Source organism: Bubalus kerabau, chromosome 12, assembly GCF_029407905.1.
Source record: "Bubalus kerabau isolate K-KA32 ecotype Philippines breed swamp buffalo chromosome 12, PCC_UOA_SB_1v2, whole genome shotgun sequence".
Taxonomy (NCBI): domain Eukaryota; kingdom Metazoa; phylum Chordata; class Mammalia; order Artiodactyla; family Bovidae; genus Bubalus; species Bubalus kerabau.
In genome coordinates this window covers 71,757,744-71,777,331 of record NC_073635.1, presented here as the reverse complement: position 1 = coordinate 71,777,331, position 19,588 = coordinate 71,757,744, and the positions used below count along the sequence as shown (strand labels likewise).

The 19,588-nt window shown below is 42.2% G+C and overlaps 1 protein-coding gene across 1 annotated transcript in view; it reads right to left on the bottom strand.

Annotated features, from left to right (window-relative positions):
* Positions 1-19,588, bottom strand: part of LOC129624243 (ATP-binding cassette sub-family C member 4-like) — a 180,888-nt gene that overhangs the window by 105,125 nt on the left and 56,175 nt on the right. Inside the window, 5 exon segments of the mRNA XM_055541904.1 lie at positions 345-439; positions 1,132-1,169; positions 1,929-2,069; positions 3,427-3,624; positions 7,269-7,365. Of these exon segments, the coding sequence (XP_055397879.1) occupies positions 345-439; positions 1,132-1,169; positions 1,929-2,069; positions 3,427-3,624; positions 7,269-7,365 (569 nt within the window).

Here is a 19,588-nt window from a genome sequence, read left to right as displayed (position 1 = left end):
ATTTCTAATCCCCTTGCCAATCCATACAGCGATATAAAATTTAGTTAAAGCACCTATTAGAATACACAAAAGTTACATATTTCTGGTGGCTGATTTTCTCAATATTTCAACCCTGATTTAATTACCAAAATCCAGTATGGACCAAATTAAGAGTCTCCATTCAACCTCTTTTCTTCTAGTAGATCTTTAAAATAACTATTTAAATTAATTCATAGAGTAAAGGTGTTTCAGACACTTAGTCTGTTAAGACATTACTGAATTACTCTGGAAGCCCTTGTTGCTCACACAGACTCATTGTAAGCACCTTAAACTCTGATACAATGGAGCAGATAACTCAAATTTACCTGAATAAACTCCTAAGTACCAGTTCAGAACGAACACTACGTCTTCATGTTCTTTTACATATCTCCCAAAATACAGATCATTTTGTACATTTGCCCTATGGAACAGGAAATAAAAAATATTACACTAAAGATATACATAAAATTTACACAAATATCACCAATAAATTACTTCAAGAAATGTATTTTATGCTGGAAAGTGTTTCCCAGTTCACAAGGCCCTCTGTGTGTCTTCCTTTTAAAAATCTGAATCATGACTTTCAGTTTTCAAAATTGTCTGTGAAGACAGACTTAGAAAATGAACTTATGGTTGCCAAGGGGAAGGATAGAATGTTTGGATGCTCATGCACACACTGCTATATTTAAAACAGGTAAACAACAAGGTCTTACTGTATAGCACATGGAACTCTGCCCAATGTTATGTGGCAGCCTGGATGAGAGGGAAGTTTGGGGGAGAATGGGTACGTGTATATGTATGGCTGCATGCCTTCATTGTTCATATGAAATTATCACAACATTGTTGATTGGCTATATTGCAATACAATATTAAAAGTTCAAAAAAAAAAAAAAAAAAAGAATTGTCTGTGAAGAAGCTGCTACAGGGAGGGACATGGGGAGAGACCACAGGGGGATCACACACCACCCGCAGGAACTTTCATCTTTCTTCAGGAAAACTACCTGAGGGTCAGAAGAGGAGGCTGAACAAGCCCAGTCTCACCCCCTGACTCTGTGGTAAAGGGGGCTTCATGCAGATTTCACAGCACTTTGGGTCAGACCAGGAATCACTCACCAGAATGCAAGCCACCAGTCCTGCAGGACATAGGCAACCTGGAGCAAGAAACAACAGTCACTCATACACTGACATCATTGAGCCTCACACCCTGCTCACTAGGACGGGGGACAGAAAGGCTCCAGAACATGGAGATGGTCCTTCTGGCTCAGGTCTGTGCCAAGCCCCACACCCCAGATGACCACAGGTCAGGGGAGGGCATCTTACAACTTAATATACTTAAAAGAAATCCCCTTTTCCCTAGAAGACTTTGCTCCCCAAATATAATGTACGTCATTGCAAATTCAAGTGGACTGCAAAAGGCAAGTAATAACAGAATAAATGCTGGGATATTTCGAAGCAAAAAGCTTGACAGGTACAGTGATGGTCAGTTCTGGGTGTCAGTTTGGCTGGGCCAGTCTCCAGTGATTCAACCAAACACTCATCTAGATGTTGCTGGCAACGTATTTTGTGGATGTGGTTCACATCCATCATCAGAACTTCTGGAGACGAGACCACCCTAAACACTGTGGTGGCCTCGTCCAGTCAGATGAAGGCTTGAAGAACAAAATCTGAGGCTTCCTGATGGAGGAAGAAATTCTGCTTCAAAACAGCAGGGTCAGCTCCTGCCTGAGATTTCAGTCTGTAGGCCTGCCTTTCTGATTTCACATTCACCCAGATAGGCCCACAAATGCATGAGCCAACTCTTTGAGATAAATCTCTTAATACATATATTTAAAAATAATTATAAAATACAGTATAAATAGTATGTAAATATAAACCTGAGTGCACAAACCAAATTAAACGCCCTTACATACCTGAGCTGCGATGTTTACTAGAATAAGGAAGATGATGACAGGCCAGTCAGCACCAGCTGTGAAGTAATTCTCATAGGTCTTAAAACCAACTTTTCCTTCCAAATGGTCCTCTAGAGGTAGTGTAACCTGTATATTCTCAGTCTAGAAGGGGAATATGGTAGTGAGATGAAATTTTAAAAAATGAACCCCAAATGTGAAGAGTTCAACAATGTCCTCCACTGCAAGGCTGTGAGAAACACACATTTCATACACTGAGGTAGGAGTGCAGGATGGTCCATCTACGGAGAAGGGTGTGGGAATATCTAGCCAAATCACATATGTGTTTACACTTGGACCCAGCCCTCCCACTTCTAGGAATCTATTAGAAGTAAGGAAACGTCATTCACATGAGGTTATTCACTTTTGGGTAGCTTTGCTTAAAATAGAACATGACTCTCAACACACACACAACAAAATCAATTAATGTATAAATGCAGAAGCTTCCTCTAAAATAACACACAAAACGATATGGAGCTAATGTATCCCTCTAGATGACTTGTATCATTCAATAATAGAAACATAAAACATACTTGGGGCCCAAAATACTAGCCAAATACAGTAAACTGAGTTCACAGAGAGAGCTGAAGTAATATGAGTTTGGATAGCACATTGCAAGATGTAATCTGATTCTATTTGGTTCCTAAGTTTCAGAGAGTGATTCCTGAGTTGAGAAAATTAACAGCTAATCCAAATACTTATCAGAGTCATTCCAGGGTCCTGGGTTTGGATATTGAGGATTTGGTTATCAAGGGAATATCTGTGTATGTTTTTAAGGGAGATCTAGTGCATTTCTGTCTGGAGGACTTAGAATGCATTGTAGCATGACAGGAGCCTCGTGTGTCTTTGGCTCTCTCCTGGCCACTGGGATTCAAGGTTGATAAAATGTGCTTTTGTCTTGAAGGGTAAGAAAGGAAGATGGGAACTAACACCAAAGTGTCTACCATGTGTCAGGTCCTTTGCCCACATTACCTCTAACCTATCACAAACCATCTGATACTGAGGCAAAATACTACCATCAGTCACCTGCAGTGCCAGAACATTCCAACATATAGGAAAAGTAGCTGATTTAACGTGGCAACAGCAGGACTCAGTCTAAGGGTGGTCTTCACATTAAGCCTCTGGATGCATAAGGGAAGCCAGGGGCCACCAGCATGAGTAGGATGTAACCTGGTAAACTGAAGAGTCTTCAATCAGTGTGAGCCACATTCACTCAGAAATTCATATCAGTGTACCCACTACTGATCTCCATAAGATGCTCCAATCTACATTCAAAGGGGAACCCCAAGCAGGCTTGCTCCCCACATGCTCTTCTAACTCTACCAATTTCATGGAACAAGACTTTGGGAACCTTAGAGTCGACTTTGGGACAAATGAAGATAGCACGAGCAGAGCAGAAGGAAGGTCCCTGAGACCACCAAGGGCAGACAGACCCGGGCACACTGCAGAATGAGAAACTCACTTCTTGGTCTTCTGGAGCTGCATCTTTCAACAAGGGCCTGGGAGACTGGAGAGACTGAACCAAAGACTCAGAGATCACAGTGGGAGTTCCTGGAACTGGAGATGGTTCAGACTGCTCATTCCCCTTCTCAAAAAGGGAAAAAATATCTACCCCAGCGTTCAGGAACTCAGAATAAGTTCTTCTTTCCACCATTTTGCCCTAAAATTTAAAAAAAAATTGAGAGAATTAATTTATATTTGATAATATTAAACCAACCTAAATGCTAATCAAAAAAAGTTATCTGGTCTTACATTATGATTTTTATTTAAAAAAAAAAAAATGATCCCTGGGTCTAAATTTCTTGTTGAGAATTTCAGTTCAGTCAGCTCAGGACAGAACTGAGCATTGTGTTCTCTGCCAAACCCTGTCCCTGTGTCAGGTGCTTGGGGATGTGAAAGAAACGTGTGTTCACATGTTAAAAATGGAGGCCATTGACATGACTACCCTGGGCACTTAGGGAAGCAAAAAGTACAGAGGTTGGTGGCAGAATCGGCACAGTCTTTTTAGACAACATGGGAATTGAGAGAAGCCTCATGTGCCAATTCCAGGAAAGAAATTTAAACTTAACCCAGAGGTGGGCACAAGCACATCTGCATATGGGTAAGAGTCTCTCATTAAATCTCCACTGACCACTGTCACTGTCACACTATCACGTGCCCGGCTGGGATAATAGGAACCAGCCCCGGACAGCAAACCCATGAGAGGCCTCTCCATGATCTCTACAACTGCCCCACACACTCAGCAAGTTCCCAACTGAAAATTAAATATTACACCTTTTAAAGTAATTAAACAAGGAGGCCATGGGTCTGCGGTGGCTCTAAGGCCTTAGCAGTCTGTGCCCACAAACCAAAACCTAAGCCAGAATCAATGCACTCAGGATCCAAGAAACAACTTATGAACAATCAATCACATGCAGCCAACTAGGTTTCCTCAAATCAGTCAACTGCTTAAGCTACATTTAATCAAATCATTATCTTTGAACACATGTGACACATGCTTGGAGTTTCCCTCCCTTACAAAGTCATATAAATGTGCATGTTTCACTAGTTTCTGACCCCATGAAACCAGACTCAGCTGATTCCCTCAGTAGTAAACAAAACATCAGAGGAAAAAAATCTCAGGACGCAAAACTCATCAATTGAGAGCAGCTGTGGTTAAGGCAGCTCAGGTGGAGGGAGATGGCCCAGGACCCTCGCTGGGACCCCTCCCACCATCTCCCCCAAGGGGGTCCACTGGGAGAAATGCAAGGAAGCATCTAGGTACTGTCTGATACTGAAGAACTAAAAAATTATACAGAATGTATTGTGTCTTGTTCCACTTGGAAGGCAAAATTCACACATCTCTTTAATGAAATCACCACTCACCACATCAAATGTGTAATATGCACAATGAAATGACTGGTAGTACAAAGACAGCAATTTCAGCAATCAAGCACTGAAAATTCTAGGGGGACAAGGGAGCAGCCATCCCCTCTCTGCTGTGAGAGAGGGACCAGACAAACAGTGAGGATGGTCCCCAATTCATCCAGGAGTGCTCACCAGTGGAAAATAGTTGTTTTGTTAATACTAAAATTGGGGGTAGTGTCCTGAAAGGAAGCAATAAGGCGACCCAAAAACATCTAGGGTCTGGCTAAATAGGTTATTCTCCTGCCCACTGATCCTGTGCTCATAACAATGTCAACATTGCGGTTTACACACTAGAATCCCCCCTCTGCACATGAAATCAACTGCCCTCAACCTTGCAAACCTTAGCCCCTTCTAGAGGAGTGGAGAAAGAATTGACACATGGAACTGCTTCCAGAGAGGCAGGGGTTCTGTAATTTAATAATCTTTCTTGGAGCAGAAATTCATTTCAGAAGTCAGGGATCTGACCAAGGGCCTGTGGAACAGTCAGGGGTTAACAACAAAGGTGCTGAGACCCAGAGGCAAACAAGTCAAGGAGTGAAGCATCAAACACCCACCAAGTCTGCAAACTTCTCACTAATCTCCACACCACTCCCAGTCATGCTAGGAGTTGTGGGTTGGATGGTGCCCCCTCCTCAAAAAGATAAGTTCACACATGACACCTGTGAACATTACCTTATTTGGAAACAGGATCTTTGCAGATGTAATCAAGTTAAGATGAGGTCACCCTGGAACAGGGTGACCCTATATCCAGTAAGACCGATATCATTATGAGAAGAGAAGAAACTCAGACAGACACGGGGACAACGGCCATGTGACCTCAGAGGCAGAGACCACAGCACTGCAGCTGGAAGCCAAGGAACACAAGGAAGGCCAGTGAACACCAGAAGCTGGAGGAAAGGATTCTCCCCTGGAGCCTTCAGGGAGAGCACGGCCCTGACAGCACCTGGATTTGGAACCCATAGCCTCCAGAACAGAGAGATGATAAACTTCTGCTGTTTTAAGTCACCCAGTTTGCAGTACTTGGTTACGGCAGCTCTAGAAACTGATACTCTAGCCTGAGCTCACACTTTTGTCTCCTCAGCTTTACTAAGACTTGTAACTGCTTCTGCTGTTTAGCCTCCAGTGACCATGAGAAGACTCTCTTAGCTCCCACCTCCTTCCTCTTCTATGGACCTTCCAAGGCTTCCATCTCACTTCTGGACCCACAGCTCAGATACCAGCTCCCTCCCGTCCCCCTGCTCACTCTCCTCAGACACGCTGGTCTTCCGCCATTCCTCCAACCTGCCAGGTCAGCTCCTTTTTAGGACCCCCTGCCTCAGACCCCCTCACCCAGTTGACTGTGTGACTCCCACCTTCATGTCACTCAGACCCCGTTGAGGCACCAGCTCCTCAGGGAGGCAGCCAGGATGTCAGCCCACCTCTCTCTGTCACATCCTCCCCGTAAGAACAGGAGCCCCGTGATGGCATGGCCTTGTTCTCCTGTTGCACAGGCTCCCACACGCATTAGGCACATAGAGACCTGGGCAGGGAGACCAGCAATTGGAGACACCAGCAGAGTGGGCATCTCTGACCCGGGTGCTCGGCTACCCAACCTCACTTCCTGTGTTAATGGAAGATGCTCTTGAGGCAAACTATATGACAATCACCTGGATACAAACAGATCTAAGTATCTCTAATTTCTAAGTAATACACTTTGCCTTAAGTCATGAAAGAAGAAAATAACAAATTCTAAATAAAATTACATCATTACACTTAACAGATTTCATTAGAAGAGCGATGATTCAGTAACTTAGGTTTTATGTGGCTTAGAGTGTGAAAGAAAGTGAAAGTCATGCAGTTGTGTCTGACTCTTTGTGACCCCATGGACTATACAGTCCATGAATTCTCCAGGCCAGAATACTGGAGTGGGTAGCCTTTCCCTTCTCCAGGGGATCATCCCAACCCAGGGATTGAACCCAGGTCTCCCACATTACAGGCAGATTCCTTACTAGCTGAGCCACAAGGGAAGCCCTAGAGTGTTGGCTTAGAGTGTAGTAGTGATATTTCTGGGCTTTCCCGATGGCACTAGTGGTAAAGAACCTGCCTGCCAATGAGACAGTGTTCGATGGTAAGAGACTCAATTTCAGTTCCTGGGCCGGGAAGATCCCCTGGAAGAGGGCATGGCAACCCCCTCCAGTGTTCTTGCCTGGGAAATTCCATGAACAGAAGAGCCTGGTGGGCTACAGGTCTTTGGATTCATTCTCCAAGGCATGAAGAGCAGCTCTGAGCAGAAGGGGATGTAAAACTCAGGGAGAAGAGGGTGTTTACCATGAATGCGAGAAGAATGACTTGCGGTGATGTCTGTCCTTCAACACACCTGAGTGGTAGCAATTCCACAGACTTCTAAAAATTACTTACATCTCTCAGTATCAGAATCTGACTTGCATCTTTTAGGTACTGCAACTGATGAGTCACTAAGACTGTGACCTTCTCCTTCAAGGCTTGACAAATACACCTACAAATGTAAAAGGTACAGTATGTAAAAGCACATTAATGGGGGTGCTTCAAACTGGAAACTTATATTTTGAAAAGAATAAGACAAAGACTACACAGCAGTCAAAGATCTGCAGTTTAAATACCAAATCAATAACAAATATTAAATAAACATAAATCAGTTAATCTAATTAGGTTCTTAAATTTATCAGCAGCAAATTTGAACCTAACTCTGCTTTAAAAAGCAGTCCAGTGAAGGCAGCACCAACAGCTAAGGTTTTTTTTTTTTTTTTTTCCTAAAACTCAGCTTAACAATTATGTACATGTTTCATAAAGAAAAACAACTAATACTGAGATTCTGAAATTCTACTGAACTAAAATACTATTTTATTGCTATGTAGGAATGGGAGGAGAGGGATCTATGTCATATAAAAATGTCATGTCATATAAAAATACATTTTTATATGTAATTGTACATATAATTACATAATTCTATGTAATTATAATTAATGATATAAATATTAACAACAACAACAAAACTAATAGATTCTTGGTAATCTTTGCCACAGTGCATTTGCTAGACACTTGTTTTCAAAGAACATTAGATAAAAAACACTTTCCAAACATGAAAATAAAATGAACAGAATCCAAATGGTCCAAATCACAGTGGAAATCACCCAAGGTCTCAGAGCAAGTGCCAGTTCTCTATAGTCAAGATCCCCCTCACTATTCAACTTTAAATTTTTTTCACAGAAAAAAAAACTGTTCCTACATGTTAAATGCAGACCCCTAACAACTCAGCCCCAGTCTAACCCCAAAGGGTCCACAACCCCTCTACGAAAGCGAGTGTCCAGGTCTGGGGCCCTGGTGACCAAGGGCAGGTTTCCAGGCAGATATTCTGAGATCCCGAGCCACTTGCAGAGCAAATCTCAGGAACCTGGGTCAGAGTTCAGCCTGTGAGTGATTCAGATGGAGAGTCTGGAGGCTGCAGACTGCAGCTCAGTCCCTCTCATGTGCCTGATGATGTTGGACAAGAGACTAAACCTCAGTTTCTCCATCTCAGAACAACGTCAATGACAACTCATCCATACCTTCTAAGAAATCAAACCACCAATACGCTCAGTGAACATCAGTCCCTTTTTCCATTCCTCCCTAACTACAAATGGTCATGTGCTTTGGACTCAGGACAGCAAAGTCCTAAGGGGATACTCTGGACACTGGGTCTGTGATCAGAAGCAAGACTCCAGGAGGTAGACACATACATCATCGCTTCATTAAGTCCAAAAGGATTCATCTTACTCTTTAACATGTGTTAATTCAGCATTCATACTAGGTTTCTTGACTAACACTTTTTTCAGATATAGTACTAAAGCATTTAAATAGAATTTTTTCTCTTTAATTCATAGTTACCTGCCAGTAGTCCCTGAAGGTGGATGTTAATTAAATACAATGGGCTGTTATGTCCAAGATGGACCAACACAAAAGTTTTTAAATGTTTTCTTAACAGTCCATCACAGATGAGGTAACATAAATAATTACAATGAAGTGATCAGTTGATTTTTTTTGACTGTGTGGATCACAATAAAATGTGGAAAATTCTGAAAGAGATGGGAATACCAGACCACCTGACCTGCCTCTTGAGAAACCTATATGCAGGTCAGGAAGCAACAGTTAGAACTGGACATGGAACAGCAGACTGGTTCCAAATAGGAAAAGGAGTACATCAAGGATGTATATTGTCACCCTGCTTATTTAACTTATATGCAGAATACATCACGAGAAACCCTGGGCTAGAAGAAGCACAAGGTGGAATCAAGATTGCTGGGAGAAATATCAATAACCTCAGATATGCAGATGACACCACCCTTATGGTAGAAAGTGAAGAGGAACTAAAAAGCCTCTTGATGAAGGTGAAAGAGGAGAGGGGGACAGCTGGCTTAAAATTTAACACTCAGAAAACTAATATCATGGCATCTGGTCCCATGACTTCATGGGAAATAGATGGGGAAACAGTGGAAACAGTGTCAGACTTTATTTTGGGGGGCTCCAAAATCACTGCAGATGGTGACTGCAGCAATGAAATTAAAAAACGCTTGCTCCTTGGAAAGAAAGTTATGACCAACCTAGATAGCATATTTGGAGAAGGCAATGGCATCCCACTCCAGTACTCTTGCCTGGAAAATCCCATGGACGGAGGAGCCTGGTAGGCTGGAGTTCCTTGTTAAGGGTAGGACAAGACTGAGCAACTTCACTTTCACTTTTCACTTTCATGCATTGGAGAAGGAAATGGCAACCCATTCCATTGTTCTTGCCTGGAGAATCCCAGGGACGGGGGAGCCTGGTGGGCTGCCCATCTATGGGGTTGCACAGAGTCAGACATGACTGAAGTGACTTAGCAGCAGCAGATAGCATATTAAAAATTCCAACATATGGAGGCTGAACAATACGCTGCTGAATAACCAAAAAATCACAGAAGAAATCAAAAAAAGAAATCAAAATATGCATAGAAACCAATGAAAATGAAAACACAACAAACCTGTGGGACACTGTAAAAGCAGTGTTAAGGGCAAAGTTCATAGCAATACAGGCATACCTCAAGAAACAAGAAAAAAGTCAAATAAATAACCTAACTCTACACCTAAAGCAACTAGAAAAGGAAGAAATGAAGAACCCCAGGGTTAGTAGAAGGAAAGAAATCTTAAAAATTAGGGCAGAAATAAATGCAAGAGAAACAAAAGAGACCATAGCAAAAATTAACAAAGCCAAAAGCTGGTTCTTTGAAAGGATAAATAAAATTGACAAACCATTAGCCAGACTCATCAAGAAACAAAGGGAGGAAAATCAAATCAATAAAATTAGAAATGAAAATGGAGAGATCACAACACAGAAATATAAAGGATCATAAGGAACTACTATCAGCAATTATATGCCAATAAAATGGACAACTTGGAAGAAATGGACAAATTCTTGGAAAAGTACAACTTTCCAAAACTGAACCAGGAAGAAACAGAAAATCTTAACAGACCCATCACAAGCACGGAAATTGAAACTGTAATCAGAAATCTTCCAGCAAACAAAAGCCCAGGTCCAGATGGCTTCATAGCTGAATTCTACCAAAAATTTAGAGAGGAGCTAACACCTATCCTGCTCAAACTCTTCCAGAAAATTGCAGAGGAAGGTAAACTTCCAAACTCATTCTATGAGGCCACCATCACCCTAATACCAAAACCTGACAAAGATGCCACAAAAAAGAAAACTACAGGCCAATATCACTGAAGAACATAGGTGCAAAAATCCTTAACAAAATTCTAGCAAACAGAATTCAACAACACATTAAAAAGATCATACACCATGACCATGTGGGCTTTATCCCAGGGATGCAAGGATTCTTCAATATCTGCAAATCAATCAATGTAATACACCACATTAACAAATTGAAAAATAAAAGCCATATGATTATCTCAATAGATGCAGAGAAAGCCTTTGACAAAACTCAACATCCATTTATGATAAAAAACTCTCCAGAAGCAGGAATAGAAGGAACATACCTCAATATAATAAAAGCTATATATGACAAACCCACAGCAAACATTATCCTCAATGGTGAAAAATTGAAAGCATTTCCCCTAAAGTCAGAAACAAGACAAGGGTGCCCACTTTCACCACTACTATTCAACATAATTTTGGAAGTTTTGGCAACAGCAATCAGAGCAGAAAAAGAAATAAAAAGAATCCAAGTTGGAAAAGAAGAAGTAAAACTCTCACTGTTTGCAGATGACATGATCCTCTACATAGAAAACCCTAAAGACGCCACCAGAAAATTACTAGAGCTAATCAATGAATATAGTAAAATTTCAGGATATAAAATTAACAAACAGAAATCCCTTGCATTCCTATACACTAATAATGAGAAAATAGAAAGAGAAATTAAGGAAACAATTCCATTCACCATTGCAATGAAAAGAATAAAATACTTAGGAATATATCTACCTAAACAAACTAAAGACCTATATATAGAAAACTATAAAACACTGGTGAAAGAAATCAAAAAGGACACTAATAGATGGAGAAATATACTATGTTTATGGATCTGAAGAATTAATATAGTGAAAATGAGTATACTACGCAAAGCAATCTATAGATTCAATGGAATCCCTATCAAGCTACCAACAGTATTTTTCACAGAGCTAGAACAAATAATTTCACAATTTGTATGGAAATACAAAAAAAAAAAAAAATTTGAATAGCCAAAGCAATCTTGAGAAAGAAGAATGGAACCAGAGGAATCAACCTGCCTGACTTCAGGCTCTACTACAAAGCCACAGTCATCAAGACAGTATGGTACTGGCACAAAGACAGAAATATAGATCAGTGGAACAAAATAGAAAGCCCACAGATCAACCCACGCACCTATGGACACCTTATCTTTGACAAAGGAGGCAAGAATATACAATGGATTAAAGACAATCTCTTTAACAAGTGGTGCTGGGAAAATTGGTGAACCTCTTGAAAAAGAATGAAAATAGAACACGTTCTAACACCATACACAAAAATAAACTCAAAATGGATTAAAGATCTAAACATAAGAGCAGAAACTATAAAACTCCTGGAGGACAACATAGGCAAAACACTCTACGACATACATCACAGCAGGATCCTCTATGACCCACCTCCCAGAATATTGGAAATAAAAGCAAAAATAAACAAATGGGATCTAATTAACCTTAAAAGCTTCTGCACATCAAAGGAAACTATTAGCAAGGTGAAAAGACAGCCTTCAGAATGGGAGAAAATAATAGCAAATGAAGCAACTGACAAACAACTAATCTCAAAAATATACAAGCAACTCCTACAGCTCAATTCCAGAAAAATAAATGACCCAATCAAAAAATGCGCCAAAAAAAAAAAATGCGCCAAAGAACTAAATAGACATTTCTCCAAAGAAGACATACAGATGGCCAACAAACACACGAAAAGATGCTCAACATCACTCATTATCAGAGAAATGCAAATCAAAACCACTATGAGGTACCATTTCACGCCAGTCAGAATGGCTGCTATCCAAAAGTCTACAAGCAATAAATGCTGGAGAGGGTGTGGAGAAAAGGGAACCCTCTTACACTGTTGGTGGGAATGCAAGCTAGTACCGCCACTATGGAGAACAGCGTGGAGATTACTTAAAAAACTGGAAATAGAACTGCCTTATGACCCAGCAATCCCACTGCTGGGCATACACACTGAGGAAACCAGAAGGGAAAGAGACACGTGTACCCCAATGTTCATCGCAGCACTGTTTATAATAGCCAGGACATGGAAGCAACCTAGATGTCCATCAGCAGATGAATGGATAAGAAAGCTGTGGTACATATCCACAATGGAGTATTACTCAGCCATTAAAGAGAATACATTTGAATCCGTTCTAATGAGGTGGATGAAACTGGAGCCTATTATACAGAGTGAAGTAAGCCAGAAAGAAAAACACCAATACAGTATACTAATGCATAGATATGGAATTTAGAAAGATGGTAAGGATAACCCTGTATGCAGGACAGCAAAAGAGACACAGAAGTATAGAACAGTCTTTTGTACTCTGTGGGAGAGGGAGAGTGTATGATGATTTGGGAGAATGGCATTGAAACATGTATAATATAATATAAGAAATGAATCACCAGTCCAGGTTCAATGCAGGATACAGGATGCTTGGGGCTGGTGCACTAGGATGACCCAGAGGGATGGTACGGGGAGGCAGGTGGGAGGGGGGTTCAGGATAGGGAACACATGTACACTCGTGGTGGATTCATATTGATGTATGGCAAAACCAATACAATATTGTAAAGTAATTAGCCTCCAATTAAAAAAAAAAAAAAAGGCAGACATTACTTTGCCAACAAAGGTCTGTCTAGTCGAGGCTATGGTTTTTCCAGTAGTCATATATGGATGTGAGAGTTGGACTGTGAAGACAGCTGAGCACCGAAGAATTGATGCTGTTGAACTGTGGTGTTGGAGAAGACTCTTGAAAGTCCCTTGAATTGCAAGGAGATCCAACCAGTCCATCTTAAAGGAGATCATTCCAGGGTGTTCTTTGGAAGGAATGATGCTAAAGCTGAAACTCTAATACTTTGGCCACCTCATGCAAAGAGTTGACTCATTGCAAAAAACTCTGATGCTGGGAGGGATTGGGGGCAGGAGGAGAAGGGGACGACAGAGGATGATATGGCTGGATGGCATCACCAACTCAAAGGACATGAGTTTGAGTGAACTCTGGGAGTTGGTGATGGACAGGGAGGCCTGGTGTGCTGCAATTCATGGTATCGCAAAGAGTCAGACATGACTGAGCGACTGAACTGAACTGAACTGATCAGTTGATGGCTTTATATTTTTTCCTTAAAAATGCTTTTATACAAATCATTAGGAAGATACGCTGTTTTCCAAGTTGTTAGATTACAGATTTCTAAGTCATAGAAATTACTGTCAGTAACCAGTTGTTTAGCTGTTATTCCTATATAAAGGCTGTATTAATCCTATAGTCCCACATATAATCATATATAAGGGCTGGCCCCTGATAGCTCAGTTGATAAAAAATCTGCCTGCAATGTGGGAGACCTTGGTTTGATCCCTATGTTAGGAAGATACCCTGGGGAAGGGAAAGGCCACCCACTCCAGTATTCTGGCCTGGAGAATTCCATGGACTGTATAGTCCATGGGCTTGCAAAGAGTCAGACACGATTGAGTGACTTTCACTTTCACCATTAAGAGAGGACACATCCCGTGGTGGAGGGGACACAAATGAAACAGATAGAGGCCCCACCTCCATTCAATCAATCGACAGAGGTTTGTTGAGGAGCCAGGCACTGTACTAACTGCTGAGGATCCACCCACAGGTCAAAACAGAAGAGGACACACCGAACAAGTACAGAAAATGCACTATTCAGCTGTGACCTGTGCTCTAAAGAAAAACCAAGAGGGGCTGCTGTCTTAGATGTGGAGACACGGGAGCCCTGAGAGTGGGGAAACATCTTGGAAGAAGACACAGCAGGTGCAGGGGTCCTGGGACTGAACACGCTGAGCGAGGCGCCTTCCTGCATTCACAGCTTGGGGGTAGGTAGAGGGGACTCATAAATGGTGAAGGGCATCTACTGAGGGTTGTGGGAAGACAGAGGGCACGCGCGCCCTCTAGTGGAGCAGGAGGGAATGGCCGGTCCCGTCTTCCACCTTCCTTCTGTGTCCTGTGCACTCACTGCTCCTGGCTCTGGGACAGAGGGACCAGTGTGCACAGACAGACGGGGTGAGAAAGGACCCCACAGAGCCCGCACAGCTGGACGAGATGAAAAGGCTGAGGGGGGCAGATGGCAAAGAAACCTGTTCTCTGTCTGAGGACCTGGAGCTGCTTCCTGAATGTGAAGAGGGGCCTGAGAAGGGCTGGAGCAGGAGGGTGAGCTGTGTAGACAGCAGCGTGGGAGTCTGATCAGGACAGACCCGAAGACTTGATAATGCAGGACGGCAGTGGGGGGTGGGGGGGGGGGTGGGGGGTGGGGAGGGGAGTCTGGGATGTGGGGCTGAACCAGGACAGGATCCACAGCTGGACACAGGTGAGACAGCACTGGTTCACCCAAGGCCCCTCACCTTCTGTAGGTGACAGAACCCATTTAGTATTCACAGCATAATGTACAACTCACGAACCTTAATGACCTTCCTTCATGACTGAAGGAATCTGCTAATCGTAAGTAAAGTGTGATTTGTTCACTTTTAATACAAAACCCTTCACATGACTAAGCTTCCACGTGACTACTCTCTCTCAGCATATTGTTCCATCCAATTCTCTAACTTGAGAACACCCTCCAGTTGCTGCTGAGTGATTTCCTAAATTGCTTTCATGCTCTCTGCTTTTGCTTTAAATCACCCTAGAGAATATGGTTCTGATTAGCAAACAACTGTCTTAAGCCTGCTTCTCTCAAGTATATATCCAAAGTGGTGCACCCAAAATATTTGAGAGGATTTTATAAATATCTCCTGTGTTCAAAAAAGAACTCAGGAGAACTTCTGTGATCAGCACACACTGTACTTCACACCAATTGCCTTCCCCTGTGACACAGATGCAACAACCAGCAGAATCTGTTCCTGCCATGATGGAGAACTTGTGCAGATGCACACAAGACGGCGTGACACACATTTGTGAGCTCAGGGTGGGGTGCTGGAAACAAGGAGGCTGAGCTACTCACGATGCCAGGAGGGTGGGGGTGGGGAATCCCTGCACAGCACAAGCTCCTGTCACTGAACTCACAACAAGACACAAGGCACTTCTCAGAAGGAAAATCCATCAAGCCATGAATAGGAGAGGCTGGGAAAGGAGGGTCAGATCAGAGAGCTGGAGGCCATGCCATGTGTCATCTGCCCTGTTCTCTCATGTTTTCAAAGATTCTGTGTTACTATGCAGCTTTGTGTGTATGTGTGTTACAATATACCTAACATGAAATTTACCATTTTAGCAATTTTAAACATACAGCCCAGTGGCATTAAGTATATTCACATAGTTGTGCAGCCATCACCATCATCCATCTCCATGACTCTTTCATCACCTCAACACTGAGCACATTTTATATATGGGCAGGTTCCACCAAAGATTAACAACTCCTGCTTAGAGGATGTGGAATCCCAGCTCCTCGTATCCAGAGCTCAGAGGTCCTCACACATCTCCCCCTCACACACTGGACTCTGCTGAAATCTCTACTTTGCTATTCTGGACCTATAAATCAGTCATGTCCCCTCAGATCCACTTGACACTTTAACTATCAGTACTGTCAAATTCAGTGACAGGGACTTTTAAAAGTTAATCATTACCCTTAATTATACTGGACCTAATCTAATCTGATTGGTATGCTTAGATGAAGAGAAGACTAAGACATAAGGACATAGACACAGGCATGTAAATCAGTGAAGTTAGAACACATCCCCTCACCATGCACAAAAATAAACTCAAAATGGTTTAAAGACTTAATCACAAGATGTGACACCATAAAACTCTAGAAGAGATTACAGTTTCTCAGACATAAATTATGCCAATGTTTTCTTAGGTCAGTCTCCTAAGGCAATAAAAATATAAGTAAAAATATACAAAAAGGGCTTTCCTGGTGGCTCACTGGTAAAGAACCCGTGTGCCAATGCAGGAGACATGGTTTCGACCCCTGGTCCAGGAGGGTCCCACATGCCATGGAGCAACTAAGTCCATGCACCACAACTACTGGGCCTGTGCTCTGGGGCCCAGAAGCCTCAACTACTGAGCCCACACAGTCTAAAGCCGGTGCTCTGCTCAAGAGGAGCCACTGAAATGAGAAACCCACACAGTGCAACTAGAGAGAAGCCCCTGCTCATTACAACTAGAGAGAAAGCCTCACAGCAACAAAGAGCCAGCACAGCCATAAATAAATAACTATTTTTAATTAAAAAAATAAACAGAAGGGATGTAATCAAACTTACAAGCTTTTGCACAGTAAAGGAAACCATAAACACAATGGAGAGAAAACCTACAGAATGGGAGAAAACACTACAAATGATGTGACCAACAGGGGCTTAATTTCCAAATACATGAACAGCTCATTCAACACATCAACATCAACTACAAAAAATTCAATCAAAAAATGGGCAGAAAAACTAAACAGACATTTCTCCAAAGGACACATACAGATGGCCAATTCTGTTCAGTTCACTCGCTCAGTCATGTCCAACTCTTTGCGACCCCATGAACTGCAGCATGCCAGGCCTCCCTGTCCATCACCAACTCCTGGCATCCAACCAAACCCATGTCCATAGAGTCAGTGATGCCATCCAACCATCTCATCCTCTGTCATCCCGTTCTCCTCCTGCCCTCAATCTTTCCCAGCATCAGGGTCTTTTCCAATGAGTCAGCTCTTCACATCAGGTGGCCAAAGTATTGGAGTTTCAGCTTCAACACCAGTCCTTCCAATGAACACTCAGGACTGATCTCCTTTAGGATGAACTGGCTGGATCTCCTTGCAGGCCAAGGGACTCTCAAGAGTCTTCTCCAACACCACAGTTCAAAAGCATCAATTCTTCAGCACTCAGCTTTCTTTATAATCCAACTCTCACATCCATACATGACCACTGGAAAAACCATAGCCTTGACTAGACAGACTTTTGTTGGCAAAGTAATGTCTCTGCTTTTTAATATGCTATCTAGGTTGGTCATAACGTTCCTTCCAAGGAGTAAGCGTCTTTTAATTTCATTGCTGCAATCACCATCTGCAGTGATTTTTGAGCCCAGAAAAATAAAATCAGCCACTGTTTCCACTGTTTCCCCACTATTTGCCATGAAGTGATGGGACCGGATGCCATGATCTTAGTTTTCTGAATGTTGAGTTTTAAGCCAACTTTATCACTCTCCTCTTTCACTTTCATCAAGATGGCCAGTAAGTACATGGAAAGAAGCTCACCATTTTGAATTATTAGAGAAATGCAAATCAAAACTACAGCGAGGTATATCACGTTACATCAGTCAGAATGGTCATTATTAAAGTAACAGTTGCTGAGGGGGAATGGAGTAAAGGGACTCCTCCTACACTGCTGGTGGGAATATCAGCTGTCACAGGCATTATGGAAGAGATTATGGAGTTTCCTCAGAAAACTAAAAACAGAATTACCTTATAATCCAGTAATCCCACTCCTGAGCATATATCTGGAGGAAACTATAAATCAAAAGGACACATGCACGCCTATGTTCATAGGAAAACTATTCACAATAGCCAAAACATGGAAATAACATAAAGAAGATATGATACATATAGAAAATGCAATACCAGTTAGCCATAGGAAAAAAAAAAAAAAAAAAGAAAGAATACCATTTGCAAAACTGTGGATGGACCTAGACTTTATCATACTAAGTGAAGTAAGTCAGAAAGATAAAGACAAATATCATCTATCACTTATACGTGGAATGTAAAATATGGCAAAAATGAACCTATCTGCAAAAGAGAAACAGACTCACAGACATAGGGAATAGACTTGGGGTCGCATGGATGGAGGGGGTGTGGGGGAAGGATGGACTGGGAATTTGGGGTTAGCAGATGCAAACTATTATGTGTATAATGGACAGACAACAAGGTCCTACAGTATAGTGCAGAGAACTATATTCAATATCCTGAGATAAACCATAATGAAAGAATATAAAAATAATGTATATATGTATATAACCGAGTCACTTTGCTGTACAAAGAAATTAACACAATACTGTAAATCAACTATATTTCAATAAAAACTTAAAAAAAAATAAATGAACAGAGACACAGGGACGCTTGAGGACAGAGGGAAGACCACATGTGGACACAGTGCGGTGGCCGCCGCCAGCGGGTGAGGAGAGCGTGCTCAGCAGAGACCAAAGCTGCCTGCGTGCTGAACTTCCAGCCTCAAGAACTGTGAGAGAATCAATTTCCGTTCTCTAAGCACCTCCATGTGTGACAGTTTGCTATAGACTGAATGCTTTTGTCCTCAAAATGCATGCATTAAAACCTAATCCCCAGTGTGTTGGTATTAGGAGGTGGGACCATCAGGAGGTGATCAGGTCATGAGGGTGGAGCCTCCATGAAAGGGATTAGTGTCCTGATAAAGGGAACCACAGGGCTCCCTCACCCTTCCACCATGAGAGGACACAGGAATCAGACCCTCACCAGATGCTGAATCTGTCAGCACCCTGACTTGGACTTTCTCAGCCTCCAGAATGGAGAGAGATAAACTTCTGTTATTTTTAAGCCATCCAGGCTCTGGTGTCCTTTGAGAGCAGCCTACATATATGCAGCCCCAGCAACTAACACAGGACCTGACAGCGAGAATTTCCAAACAGCTTCTCTCTGCCAAACACGCTGCCTCCTCCAGTTGAGTGAGAGGGTAACAGGCAGGAAGACCAGGGGTCTCCAAACAGAGGAAATAGCCTGCAAGTGTCAGACATTTTTATCTCTCTTAAGCGGCAGGAGGAAACAAACTAGCGATATTTTTTCCTTCTGTATACAAATTTAAAAGGAGGTTTCTCTTCAAATACTGTGTTGCCTTAATGACACCTGGTTTCACCTGAAGTTAACTATTCTCAAACCTAGAGATAACCAATGCCTTTTTCTTATGGAAATGTTTGTCTTAAGCTATGCTAATGCACTATGCATTTACCCCAAACTCTGTCTTCAAGTTAGTTCTGCCTCTTGGCTCAGAACCTACTTGAAAAACCAGTATGTTATACTCAGATA